General features: G+C 39.3%; 1 protein-coding gene across 2 annotated transcripts in view; it reads right to left on the bottom strand.

Moving 5' to 3' along the window:
- Positions 1 to 14837, bottom strand: part of ETS1 (ETS proto-oncogene 1, transcription factor) — a 155321-nt gene that overhangs the window by 44461 nt on the left and 96023 nt on the right. For both annotated transcript variants that reach the window (XM_060693556.2, XM_034421945.3), the window contains one exon: positions 460 to 579. In XM_060693556.2, the coding sequence (XP_060549539.1) occupies positions 460 to 579 (120 nt within the window). The remainder of the gene's footprint in view (positions 1 to 459; positions 580 to 14837) is intronic.

The raw sequence follows: 14837 nt of genomic DNA on the forward strand, positions 1-14837 counted from the left end.
TCTCACCAGGCTCAAGGATGACTCAGCCTTCCATCCTTTCGAGGTAGGTAAAATGAGGACCCGGTTTGTGGGGGCAATAAGCTGACTTTGTATAAAAAAGGGGCCCCTGAAAGCCCTACTAAGCAGGTATAGACAAAAAAGTATGAAGGCTATTGCTTAACGCATTGTAAGCCGCCCTGAGTCTCTGGAGAAGGGCGGCATATAAATCGAACCAATAAATAAATAAACACCTGAGGAACTCTATGCCCTGGGAACTGGGACATATCCATATATGATAGAACTGCTACTCTTATGCCCCAAATGCTGTGCAATGTTCAAATTGCTTTCTATATACTAAATGAAAGCTGAATGACATAGGAGGGGCTCCAGAATACATTCCACAAGCCCATTCAACTTGCACCTGTTTTGAAACCACACAATCTTGTGGCACGTTGGCACCAATCAGCACTTGTGACCTACCTTTGGGTATTCCCAGTCGTTGCTGCTCTTTTGTGAAACCACTGAATGTGGCTTTTAATGCCTGAGACATCATTTCTTTGCTGCTTGGAGTTAACAAAGGGACATCTGCACATTCCATATCTAGAAGACAAAGATGAGAAACGGGGACATCAGTGGATACCAATGATATGGATGGTGGAAGGATCAAGGGAACTGAAATCATAGGACCGATGTCAATAGGTGTCCACTATCTTCTTCCTGGCTAGAATACTACTCAATGGGTCAATCTAAGTTCACCAGCAAACAAGAAGATAATATTCCATGAACAGCCAATGGAAGTGGACTGTATGAGACCATTTTTGAGTTGCTGCTCTCTGGATTTGATTTTGTAAAGATATATAGAATTGAATAGTATGTATTAAGTCTCCCTTTGTCAAGCACCAAAACCAAGACAGACAGGTTGAGATTCTTCTAAGAAATTTTCTTTATGGTTGCCTACCTATAGAAAGAAATCTTGCCAAATTAAAACAGTCCACTTGCACAATAAAAAATACAGTAGTGGCCAAAATTGTGGCAACCTTTTGGAAAAAGTGTATTTTCTAAAACCAGCTAATAACACCACTTTCTTTTGGAGTAGTAGTACCATAAAATTATTTATCAATGGAGATAATTTAATCAAGAATGTAATGCAATAACTTTTATGAAGGATTTGCTACAGTATAAAGAAAAGTGAAAAAGGTAGAAAGAACGAGATATACAAAAAAATATCACCACGTCAGTTAATACTTAGTTGGGTAACCTTTAGCATAAATTACGGCCTTACAAGGTCTTCCCATGGAGTGAACCAAGTCTTTTAGTTCTGCAGCTGTTATCATGTGAAACCAAGATTGAATGATGCTCCTATTAACTGGGTTTTATTGCTGGGTTGCTTCTGACAAACAAGTTTCTTTAGTCGGCTCCGTAGATTTTCAATTGGGTTAAGGTCTGGGCTATTCCCAGGCCATTCCAGCAGTGGAATAGGATTACCTTGAAACTCCAAAAAAAAAAAAAAAGTGGTGTTATTAACCATTAAACCTCAAAAATACAATTTTCCCAAAAGGTTTCCACAATTTTGGCCTGGGAATTATGATAAGGCAAACTCCATTTATCACAATAAATTCACCCAACTAGTGTGTATGTCTACACATTTTTAAGGCAATGAAATCCTCATTTAAAGTAAGAGGGTAGGATGGGGACCGAGAGTATCACGTAGATAGGAAGGGGTTTTTTTCCCTATCAATGTTTATGATATTTTGTTTGATAGTCTACTAAGATACACAGTTTTGCTTGTTATCTTTCTGCAGAACTCACAAGGGCCGTTTCTGGTGGGATATTTAGGAGCAAATGCAATGGGAAACTATAAGCCAAGCTATTGGACAACGAGCAACAGATTCCAAACACTGTTTAAAAATGTCATTGGGATATTTAGAGGATTTTATTAGCAAAGCTCTGGAGAAATAAACACACTGCTGAGCCAACTCTGCCATCCATCTTCTGCTCAAGAGATAACACCAAGGGAAAGTGTCCTGCACACTCTCCCCCTATTTTTAAGCAGCTTGTTGTGTTTTAATGATGGGTTTAGCATGCTTGGTGGGTAAAAAAAAAAAAAAAACCCAAAAAACGACCACCCAGCAACAGCTCAATCATCTTTGCAGCTTGGTCAGAGGGCAGTTGGGCTGTTCTCTGGCTATGGGAGAGTGATTCAGGCACAGCTTTGAGAGATGGGAGAAGCCAGTCCTGACACTTGTTTTGCTGTTGGCCAACTTCAAATACAAAAAGAAGCACATGTGCACAGCAGACCTTGAGAAACACACCAGGAGCAGGCCTGCAGGGCAATGTGTTTCACATTCCCTTAAACCAAGGCCCATTCAGTTACTCTTCACAGAGCATCACTTGGATAGTAGCACTGACAAACAACATTCAAATGGCATAGATCAGAGGTGGTATTCAGCAGGTTCTGACCAATTCTGGAGAACCGGTAGCAGAAATTTTGAGTAGTTCGGAGGTAAATACCACCTCTGACTGGCCCCGCTCCCATTTATTCTCTGCCTCCCGAGTCCTAGCTGATCGGGAGGAAATGGGGATTTTGCAGTAACCTTCCCCTGGAGTGGGGAGGGAATGGAGATTTTGCAGTATCCTTCCCCTGCCACGCCCACCTAGCCACGCCACGCCCACAGAACTGGTAGTGAAAAAAAATTTAATCCCACCACTGGCATAGATGAACTTGGCTGGGTTACCATGAGTTACGCAAGCATAAATGCTGTAGTTCATGCATACTACCAAAGCCATAAGCCATAGTTTACAAACCACCAATCGTTGGCTTTGCACACAATGGCCTACTTCATACATTGCGCTAAGCCGCAATATCTAATTTGTTCGATACTGCAAAATTTGCTTGCTACACACAGTTACAGTGTAACTTCCTGACTGGCTGGAAGCTAAGTTATGGCTTAACTGGGGATTTGTGAGTAAACCATAATTGACTGGGTTACATAAATCTAAACCATCCAAACCACATTTTGATTTAGCATAGTATTTGGATCAGGGATAAACACGTATGTTATTATACTACAAAGAACATTGGATATCTATACTGTAAATTCAATATAAAATGTCAGTCTTCCTAATTATTCCTATCTCTTTCCTTGATATCTATTATAAAGTCTCTGGTTCAGTATGATGTGTCTCACATAAAAAAAAAAGGCTATATATTTTCCTAAAATAATTTTGTTAAATATTTTTCTAACCTTTATAAACATTTTGTTTCAAGTTGTCATTGCTAAGAGTTTCTCTTTACTTCCAGGGTTTTAATTACGCTCTTCTCAAATGTTTTCTCCAAGCTTATTTCAGCTCAAGTGCTAGGAAGCATTTTTTTTTACATTTCCTTTGCCCAACCAGCATCTATTAAAAGAAATAAAGCTATTCTTGCCAAATGTTTAATTTCTAAAATGAGATCTGCTTTTCTGAACATCAAGCAATCAATTAAGATGAGAATTTGCAAACAAAATAAGGGTAAGTGACGTTCAGTCCTAGTAAACATGTCTTGGATTCAGTTGCATAATCTATTCTGCAAGTCAACATGTAATGGCATACAATGCCTTAAAAATGTTAACTATGCTTACTGAGAAATAAACTTTATTTCAGTGGGATTGCAGCCTTAAAGAGGCAAGACTGGTGTCTTGCTTTAAACTTGTGCGGATAGGTAGATCAATCGATCAATCGATAGATATAGGTAGGTAGGTAGACAGACAAACAAACAGACAGACAGACCAACAGATGATAGATAGATAGATAGATAGATAGATAGATAGATAGATAGACAGACAGACAGATAGATAAAGATATATAGATAGCTAGATAGCTTGATAGCTTGATAGCTAGATAGCTAGATAGCTAGACAGATAGACGGACAGAGACAGATATAGATAGATAGATAGATAGATAGATAGATAGATAGATAGATAGATAGATAGATAGATGGATGGATGGATGGATGGATGGATGGATGGATGGATGGATGGATGGATGGATGGATGGATGGATGGATAGATAGATAGATAGATAGATAGATAGATAGATAGATAGATAGATAGATAAGGTATGTAGATAAATACACAGACAGAAAGACAGACAGACTGACAGACAGATACATAGACAGACAGACAGACAGATATAGACAGACAGACAGACAGACAGACAACTAGTCCATCTTTAATGTTTTTGTAAATAACTCAAGGTAACGAACATATCCAACATACTTTTTCTCCTCTTATTTTCCCCACAACAATAATTCTATGAGGTTGATTGAGAGCGAGTGCCTGGCCCCACAAATTCATCCAACTGGCTTTCATGCCTAAGGCAGGACTAGAACTCAACCTTTCCTGGTGATTGGCCCAAAGTCACACAGTTGGCATTCATGCCTAAAGCAGGACTAGAAGTCACATTCTCCTGATTTCTAGCCTATTGTCTTCAAATACTAGATCAAATTGGCTCTCGCTAGACTAAACTGGACTGGACTGGACTAGACAGACTAGACAGACAGACAAACTAAATGGAAGTAATGTTCATTTTAAATTGATACTTGTTTTGTTCAGGATGACAAGATCTTGCAGCACCCAGTCCTAATCCAAGTTCAGTAACACATGAATTGCTCTCTCTTTAGCAAGATTCCAGCACCAGGTCTCCCTGAACAGATACTACCTCCAGCCCAGATTGCTGTCCAAACAGTTCAAATTTCACTCATGATCAACAAAACAGAGCTAGCGGTTATAATGATATTTTGCAATAGGGAGAACCAGCACAAATAACCCCACGGATTTTGACTTCAAAGAAGAAAACGAAGGCTCGCTTAACTGAAGAAACACAACTAACTATTTCTAGGACACATTTAACAGAATTACCAGAATTTAGTATACGTTTAGTCAAGTCTGATATTATAATAAGAGACACCTCAAATGACACCTTAAATAATTAACGTAAGAATCAAATAGTTATCTCATTACATGAAATCATGATTTGTTTCATCATGTTTTGGATAAAATAAAAATGGTTGGATTCACACAATGTGTAATATACTAGGGCAGTGATGGCTAACCTTTTTGTTGTTGCATGCCAAAAGCGGGGAGGGGGGGTGTCGCATGCATGCGTGCCCACACTCAATGCCCCCCCACCCCGACACCTCCCCTGCATGCGCACGCAACCCCCCACACTCCCCTTGCTTTTGGCACACAATTGCACAGTGGGCCTGGTAGGCCCGTTTTTCGCCCTCCCAAATCTCCAGAGGCTTTCTTGGAGCTTGGGGAGGGCAAAAATGGCCTTTCCTGACTTCTGGTGGGCCCGGAAGGCCTGAAAATCGGCTGGCATGCGTGCTGGAGCTGAGCTAGGGCAACGCTCGCATGCCCACAGATATGGCTCCACGTGTCACCTCTGGCATGCATGCCATAGGTTCGCCATCACGGTATTAGGGTATAAATATATATACCAATTAGTGTCCTAAGATTATAGTTTATTCACCTATGTTAGTAAGTAAATCAGATTGTGCCCTGAAAGCCATGATGATTAGAATCACACAATAAATATAAGATATGAGCATATTCCATATATCTGTTACAAACTTATGACCTATGTTTTGAAGACCATATTAAAACAGAAAAAGCTCTCAAAGTTTTCTTTTGTCAAACAAAACATTGCTTTTCCTTTTTTTTAACCAACTTAATATCCTTGTGTGTTAAGAATTCCCTTGTGAAATAGGTATTTTTATGTACCTAGAATAGGTAATAATAAGGTAATAAAATAGCCCTGTTGAGTTTGCATATGCAAATAAATTACAAGCAAATTAAAAAGTCCAACAGCAACATCATCAATTTTAAAATGAGGCAGGGACCCTGCTATTCTCCATGTGGTTTGGGCAAGTTCAAAACTCTCTCAACGATAAATTTCCAACATTGTTTATGACTGAGCATTCCTCATATCTGTTCCATTTTGACTATGATTGCTAAGTTGCTGTTCAGTTGTGGAGAATCGTATTTTCATCCCCACTGCTTTACAACAGTATTAGAACCCAAATCATGGCAATTTTAAGCAACATCAAAAGCTCATGCGACAGTAATAAGTGGAGAAATTCCTCTCCATCTTGTCTTATATAAAATGCAAATCCCAATTCTAGTTGTTCCTCATGAAAAAAATCTATTGTGCCTTTTTGTTCCTCTGGAGTACCTTACACAGTAGCAAATCCAAAATTGATGTCCAGTTGAGGCTGGTCACAACAGGAGTTGACTGACCTGGGCACCTCTTCTGCTTCCCTTCCTGTCTGAAGATCTGATGGATAACCACTAAGGTCAGGGGTCAAGCTTACTATTGACTTCAAGAGAAGCAAAATGTCACTCTTGCCAACACTTCGCTCCCTGTAGCCATATCTACTAACTCTTAAGCCATCACAGAAAAAGACCTGATACAACATAGCATGGAGAACTGAAGCAAAGAACTCTATGGTTAGATTCACATATCAAGTTAAGCCATAAAATGGTTTTGCTTGGTTTGGGTTTTTCATGTTCCAGAGACTGTGGTTCATAACTTCATGAATTATTAATAATATATGGATGGTTGAAGTCCACACATTTGAAAATAGCTAAGGTTGGGAAACACTGTTAAATTAGCCTAGATCAGCTGCATATGAGACTGGCTAACAATTGCAAACAATGCTTGGGTCTCTAAGAGCAGACCTTCCATTTGATCCTGAAGACTGGCATGCTGTCAGCGGAATTCTAGGGTTACAGATTAACAGAGTTGGAAGGGACCTTGTAGGTCATCTAGTCCACCCAAGCAGGAGACCCTACCCCATTTCTGACAGATGGCAGTCCAGTCTCTTCTTGAAAACTTCCAGGGATGAAGCTTCAACTAGGAGTTGAAGTCCACAAGTCTTAGAGTTGCCAAGGTTGAATACTCCTGACCTTGAGGGTCCCTCATCTTCTATATCCCTCCATGAGGGACATGGGCTGATTCAAAATGAGAGAGAGAGAGAGAGAGAAAGAGAGGGAGGGAGGGAGGGAGAGAGAGAGAGAGAGAGAGAGAGAGAGAGAGAGAGAGAGAGAGAGAGAGAGAGAGGGCGAGCTCTTCTGTGGGGATTTACCACAGTGAAAGCCTCCAACCAGAAGCATATTGCCTCACCTTGGAAAAATATCGTCCAGGTGAAAAATATTATCCGTTAAGATCTGTGGTTAGGGGTGAAGATGGTAAGGAGGGAGAGAAAACATTTGAGCAAATCAACCTAGCTGAGCCCCTCATCCCATTTATTTAGGCAGGATTCGCTGAAATTTGTCTGCACTTTTGAACTGTTTTCACAAAGGCCTGACTCTCACTCCCACGCAGGAAACAAGAGCCAATATGGGCCTGTTTCAATTAAGGCTCTCTCAGCATTCACACAGTTAGAAGAGGGAGGTGGGAGTAAGGGAGGTGGAGGAGCATCCAGATGTTCATTTAAAAAAGAAAAGAAAAGAAATGGGTGCATTTATGCACATACCCCACAGAACTGTCAAGGGTTGCCTTTGCGCCATTCGATTGTCCCTGGTTGAAGCTTGCTACCTTTCCCTACTACATCCACTTCTGTGCGCCTTGAGTGGCCATTTAAATACACACAACAGGTGACATTTTATGTAACCATGTACAGCATTCATAGAATCATAACAATATGGTTGGAAGAAGTAGTGAAATCCAATTTTTTTTACTACCAGTTCTGTGGGCGTGGCTTGGTGGGCATGGCATGGCTTGGTGGGCGTAGCTTGGTGGGCGTGGCAGGGGGAGGATACTGCAAAATCTCCATTCCCTCCCCACTCCTGGGGCCAGTCAGAGGTGGTATTTGCCGGCTCTCCGAACTGCTGAAAATTTCCACTACCGGTTCTCCAGAACCTGTCAGAACCTGCTGGATTTCACCCCTGGTTGGAAGGGATCTTGGAGGTCTTCTAATCCAACCCTCTAACCAAGAGAGGAGTTGTTATTCCTTTCCGGACAAATGGTTGTCCAATCTTTTATTGGAAACCTCTTGTGATGGAGCATATATTCCAGACAACATTGCAATCTGTTTCAATCGCAAACAGAATTAATTGTGCCCAGCTAGGCCCGTATAACTCATTTACTCAGCTTTGGGTTACTCCAGTACATCACCCCCATTGTTTCAACCAAGTGTTATTTTCTATATGAACCTGTATTTCACTCTCTTCGTTCAGTGTTCAAAACAATCCTGTGTTTAAGCTGAAAAGGAGAAGGGGTAGCTAAAGCTATTCACAAGTAGCTTCATTGTGGCACATTGGGTTGTCTAAGCTATTGCTTCTTTCAGCAAGGTGTGATAAATAATCCACAAGTGTCTGGGTTTGCACAGCACACCATCCTGGTGTAGAAGCCACACTGGCTGGTTCTCCACAAAATGCTAAACCAGAATGAAGTACTTTATGGCTTAATGTAAGATCTAATAACTGACAGTTGTACTACAATTTCACATGTGTAAATTGCCATGAACGCAGTGGTGGGATTCAGCCAGTTCGCACCACTTCGGGAGAACCAGTTGTTAACTTTCTGAGCAGTTTGGTGAACTGGTTGTTGGAAGAAATCATTAGGGCAGAGAACCGGTTGTTAAATCATTTGAATCCCACCACTGCATGAACATCCTCATTCATTTGGTGTTTCTATTGCAGCCATGATGTTCTTCTAAAAATATGAGTCTTACATGCACTTAGAAACCCACCATTATGGAAAGTAGCGAAGGGCAGCTCATTTTTCACCTGCGCTGCAGAAGAGGGGAACTTTGGGATTTGAATTCATGTTTTTGCTCCAGAGCTACAAAAACAGATTATTGTTTAGCAACAGAAAATTTATTTATTTATTTATTTGTTTTAATTTGTATATCGCCCTTCTCCAGCAGGACTCAGGGCGGTGAACAGCCAGAATAAAGCAGAACATACAAAATTTAAAAACAGTTTAAAAATAGTTAAATATTTTTGGCCACAATTTAAAACAACCCAATTAAAATCAATTCAATTTAACCAAAACAGTGGGCTCAAGCCAGCCCGGCTAGGTGAAATAAATAAGTTTTCAGGGCCCGATGAAAAATCCAGAGGTCTAGTATTGTGCGTATCTCTGGGGGGAGCTTGAATCAAGTGATGAATCTGGACAGTGTTTCACTTTCAATTTCCATGCTGTTTGGAAGCAAATTGAATATATCTACCTGCATAAGGATCCCTGTTCAGGGATCTAATTTCAGCTAATCTGATTTGAAGACTAGTGTCGATGGCCCATTAATTCAACAGAAGTATGATCAAGCCTGTATGTTCCTGTTAGCATCTTTCACCTGGGTGTCTATTGAAAAAAAAATAAGCCAATATCCTAACACTACTATTAATATGATTCAACAGTGTGGAAAAATACAGAAGGATAGTATCACTCATGATTAAATACTTCTCTATAACCATGCTCATATAACAAGAACAATAGGAAAAACAAACCCTAGGCAATAACATTCCTTCCATTTTGAAATGCATATTCTCTATACAGTAGTAGCCAAACTTCTGGAAAACTTTTGGGAAAAGTGTATTTTTGAGATTTGATGGCTAATAACACCACTTTTTTTTTTTTTTGGAGTTTCAAGATAATCCTATTCCACTGCTGGAATGGCCTGGGAATAACTCAAACCTTAACCCAATTGAAAATCTATGGAGCCGACTAAAGAAACTTGTTAGTCAGAAGCGACCCAGCAATAAAACCCAGTTAATAGGAGCAATCATTCAATCTTGGTTTCACATTAGAACAGCTGTAGAACTCAAAGACTTGGTTCACTCCATGGAAAGACGTTGTAAGGCCGTAATTCATGCTAAAGGTTACCTAACTAAGTATTAACTGACAGGGTGATCATTTTTGTATATCTTGTTTTTTCAATGGTGATCATTTTTGTATATCTCATTTCACTTTTCTTCTTTATACTGTAACTGCTATTCCAATAGCAAATCCTTCATAAAAGTTATTGCATTACATTCTTGACTAAATTATCTTTCCATTGATATATAATTTTGTGGTACTACTCCCCTCCCAAAAAAGTGGTGTTATTAGCTAGTTTTAGAAAATACACTTTTCCCAAAAGGTTTCCACAACTTTGGCCACTACTGTAGATAGGATTTTTTTTAAAATAAATAAATAATAGCATTATCTCTGAAGATTGGCTCAATAATATTCAAGTAAACATCTTTAGAAGCTCCAGATTAATCTATTAAGGTACAAAGCAGTTTGCATTAAAAAAAAAAAACATGTTTGCTTTCTTCTAACAGAAAGGTATCCTCCTAACATTTTTGCAGTTGACAAGTCGATTCAGCCTTCCCTTCCCTTAAACAATTTGTGATTTGATACAGTATGTGAAAGGCAACATTGCCTGCTTCACTTGTGAAGCCTAAATCATGGTTGAAACCACACTGGCTGGCTTTATATCTCCAAAGTCAAAACTGAAAAAAAAATCACAAGATGGTTTATTTTGTCAGTGTATTTTGTCAGGCTTTTTGTTTGTTTCAGTAAGCCAGTAGCAAACCCTGTGCATCAAACCATAACTGTGAGAAGGAATAGAATAGAATAGAATAGAATAGAATAGAATAGAATAGAATAGAATAGAATAGAATAGAATAGAATAGAATAGAATAGAATAGAATTCTTTATTGGCCAAGTGTGATTGGACACACAAGGAATTTGTCTTGGTGCTTATGCTCTCGGTGTACATAAAAAGAAAAGATACATTCATCAAGAATCATAAGGTACAACACTTAATGATAGTCATAGGAAACAAATAAGCAATCAAATCATATTAAGAAAAGTCAATATAAATCTTAAGGATACCAGCAACAAGGTTACAGTCATACAGTCATAAGTGGGAGGAGATGGGTGATAGATAGGAACGATGAGAAGATTAATACTAATTCAAACTTAGTAACTAGTTTGATAGTGTTGAGGGAATTATTTGTTTAGCAGAGTGATGGCGTTCGGGAAAAAACTGTCCTTGTGTCTAGTTGTTCTGGTGTGCAGTGCTCTATAGCATCATTTTGAGGGTAGGAGTTGAAACAGTTTATGTCCAGGATGCAAGGGGTCTGTAAATATTTTCACAGCTCTCTTTTTGACTCATGCAGTATACAGGTCCTCAATGGAAGGCAGGTTGGTAGTAATTGTTTAAGGAGGATCAATGCTAAATATCTGTGACTTTTCTTACCACTAACACAGTCAATGGCATTTGCCAAATTTACTTAAAGCTGTCGCTACTTTTTCAAGCTGTTTTAAGGGTGGGCAGATTTTCTGGAAATTCCTGGTACTTACGTATCAAGTAATTCTTGGTATAAACTTCAAACTTCCACTGTCTCCCTGCTATACCTCCACCCGACTTCCCATAAGATAACTTCTTCTAATCCTCTCTCTAAACTTTGCCAAATAGCTATAATCCTTCCTCCAAAGAATAAACTGAAAAGGAAGAAGGAATGATCAGCTAAACTTGTTAACAGATTCCAAGGGCAGAATGAAAGGAGAAGGATAAATGTCAACAGGACTCAAGAAAGAAATAGGACATGTTAGATTACCCAACGGTCTTTTTAGAAGAGAAGGCTTTCGAACTGTCAGATGAATATTGTCTCTTGGGAAAATCCCAGAAGTGGTTCCATGATTCCTTTAATTTTTTTTTTTTTTTAAAGGCTGAATTGTTTCACTGGGGAACGACTGGAGAAACCACTGCAGGAATGGGGCCTCCCAGATGGTTAGACTAACAGGAAGGTCCGTAGCAGCTTGGGAACTGCAGCTCTCCAACTTGTGCTGTGGTAGCCAGAAACCACCCAAAGGGTTTATCTCTGCCAGAACACCAGCTCATCTGGCGTCTGTAACCACTTGGTGGTTACAGAAAAATGGAAGAGGCCAAGCTTTGCATGTCCAAAGGAGATACAAAGAAAGAAAGACCGGGTTCTTAATTAGTTATCAAGAAGCCAGCAGTACAAAACTTCATATTAACATATTGTAGATTTGTTCCTAATTCTTAAATTAGAATACTGTCATATTCCCAATGTTGAAACATACCCTTGCACATTCTTATTAAGATAAGATAATCTTTATTGTCATTTTTTTTTTCCTGTGGGACTCTGGAATACATTAAAAATGAAATTATGTTGCCTGCTCTGCAAAGTCTACATAGAGCCTGGTGGCGCAGCAGATTAATAGCCTGTTATTAACATTCAGCTGCCTGCAATTACTGCATGTTCGAATCTCCCCAGGCTCAAGGTCGACTCAGCCTTCCATCCTTTCTAAGGTAGGTAAACTGAGGACCCAGTTTATGGGGGCAATAAGCTGACTTTGTATAAATATACAAAAGTATGAAGGCTATTGCTTAACGCATTATAAGCTGCCCTGAGTCTCCGGAGAAGGGCGGCATATAAATCAAATTATATATAAATTTCTGACAGGTCTGAAAGTGATGAATAGAGATTTCATCCCACCATGGCCATTTTAACATCTTTCAACATAGAAAAAAACCCTGATTGCAAAAATATCGCACATTTATACCTATGAATCAAAAGAAATAAATATTTGACCTCTACAGGGAGGAGTCACAAAATATGGGTGTGTCTGGCTGAAGAGGTCTAAAAGGCCGAAATAGTGCTATCCCAGTCTCCCATAAGTCACAGAAGAAACAACATAAAATGTCTGACAGGTCTGAAAGTGATGAATAGAGATTTCATCCCACCATGGCCATTTTAACATCTTTCAACATAGGAAAAAACCCTGATTGCAAAAATATCGCACATTTATACCTATGAATCAAAAGATATATATATATATATATATATATATATATATATATATATATATATATATATATATATATATATATATATTTGTTTATGTAAGTTGTAATATATGTATATATATATACATCCATACACACACAGAACACACATATAGATATAGGAGCCTGAGTGGTGTAGGAGGCTAATGCCTCCTACTAAGGCAGCATTTAACATCCAGCTGCCTGCAATTACTGCGAGTTCAATTCTCACCAGGCTCAAGGTCGACTCAGCCTTTCATCCTTTCTAAGGTGGGTAAAATGAGGACCTGGTTTGTGGGGGCAATAAGCTGACTTTGTATAAAATATACAAAAGTATGAAGGCTATTGCTTAACGCATTGTAAGCCGCCCTGAGTCTCCGGAGAAGGGCGGCATATAAAAATAAAAAAAATAATAAAAAAATTTAAAAATATGCTATAAACATTCAAATGCATATACCTACATTAACAGTGCCTACATATAGCTTATAGATATGCTATAAACATACTATCGGGGTGAAATGTAAAATTTGTTACTACCGGTTCTGTGGGTGTGGCTTAGTGGGGGGGTGTAATGTGACTGGGTGTGGGGGGGGCAACTTTTTTTTTTTTTTAACTTTTCAAAGCATTTTTTCTAATGCTTTGAAAAGCCTCTGCCGATCAGGCAACTCAGCTGGGATCGTCAGAGAGGCTTTTTAAAAAAATGCTTTGAAAAGCCTCTCTGCTGCTCAGGCAACTCAGCTGGGATCGTCAGAGACTTTTCAAAGCATTTTTTTTACCACCTCTTCGGCCAAGAGGTTGCAGAAAAAAATACTTTGAAAAGCCTCTGATGATCCCAGCTGAGTACTTTTAAAAGCATTTTTTTGTCGGAAGAGGTTGTAGAAAAAATGCTTTTAAAAGTAAAAAAAAACCCTCTGATGATCGTGCGGCTCAGCTGGGCATGGTGGGGGGGGCACGCAGGGATTTTTGCTACCGGTTCTCCGAACCACCTGCCGCCATCGCTACCGGATCTGGCGATCCGGTCCGAACCAGGAGCATTTGACCCCGATACATATGTATATATCTATATTAACAGTACCTACATATAGCTTATAGATATGCTATAAACATACCTATGTACATACCTACATTAACAGTACCTACATATAGCTTATAGATATGCTATACCTATATCTGTGTACATACCTACATAATTAACAGTAGAATGGAAGGATTTGACAAGGAAAATAGAGGTATTGGTGGGTAAATATATTGTGCAAACAAACTTGCACAATACATTTACCCAGAAGATAAGAAAGATAAACTGTCTTATCTTCTCCTTCCAATTCATATTTCAGTTCAATGAGTCATTTTAGGTATGATACTAAGCCATGGACAAAATTACTAACAAACTAGGTGAAGATATTCATACAGTTTGACCAGAGATGGGTTCTACTTATCTCCACTACCGGTTCGCAACGGGAGTACACGCACGCGTGCATGCGCAGATTGTCCGTGATGACGTCCGGCCGGGTGGGTGGAGCCTTCCAACACTGTTACTACCAGTTTGCAAGAACTGGACCGAAGTGGAAGTAACCCACCACTGACTTTGACCCACTCAAGTGTTTTTTACACTAATCAGAATTTCTCTCCCTTACTAATAGAGATGGTTCACATATAGTAAGATATAATGCCATCTGTTTGATTTTTAGATTCAAAACAAAGTGCCAGCCCCGAGCATCATTTTTATTTATAGCTCCAGGTACCACGTAACTCTTTGGATATTCTTACCAGTTAAAAATCCACCATATATATAAAGGATGAAATGAAAGGGAGGAGCGAATGGTTAAGGTTAGAGAGAATGACAAGGAAGAACCTCACCCAGTTTGTGGTTAATGAGTGTGACCAGTCACACATTTCGCAACAACCTTCCAGGGAATAGGAAAGCTCTTCCCATTGCATTCATTTCATCAACCTGCTCTCAAAATTCCCGATGTTCTCAGTATCCAAGCCCTTTATTGACTAACAATAGAAGGGGCAGAAGTCTATATTGGACCTT

This window comes from Pantherophis guttatus, chromosome 9 (genome assembly GCF_059756535.1).
Source record: "Pantherophis guttatus breed Tessera chromosome 9, ASM5975653v1, whole genome shotgun sequence".
In the NCBI taxonomy this organism is placed as follows: Eukaryota; Metazoa; Chordata; class Lepidosauria; order Squamata; family Colubridae; genus Pantherophis; species Pantherophis guttatus.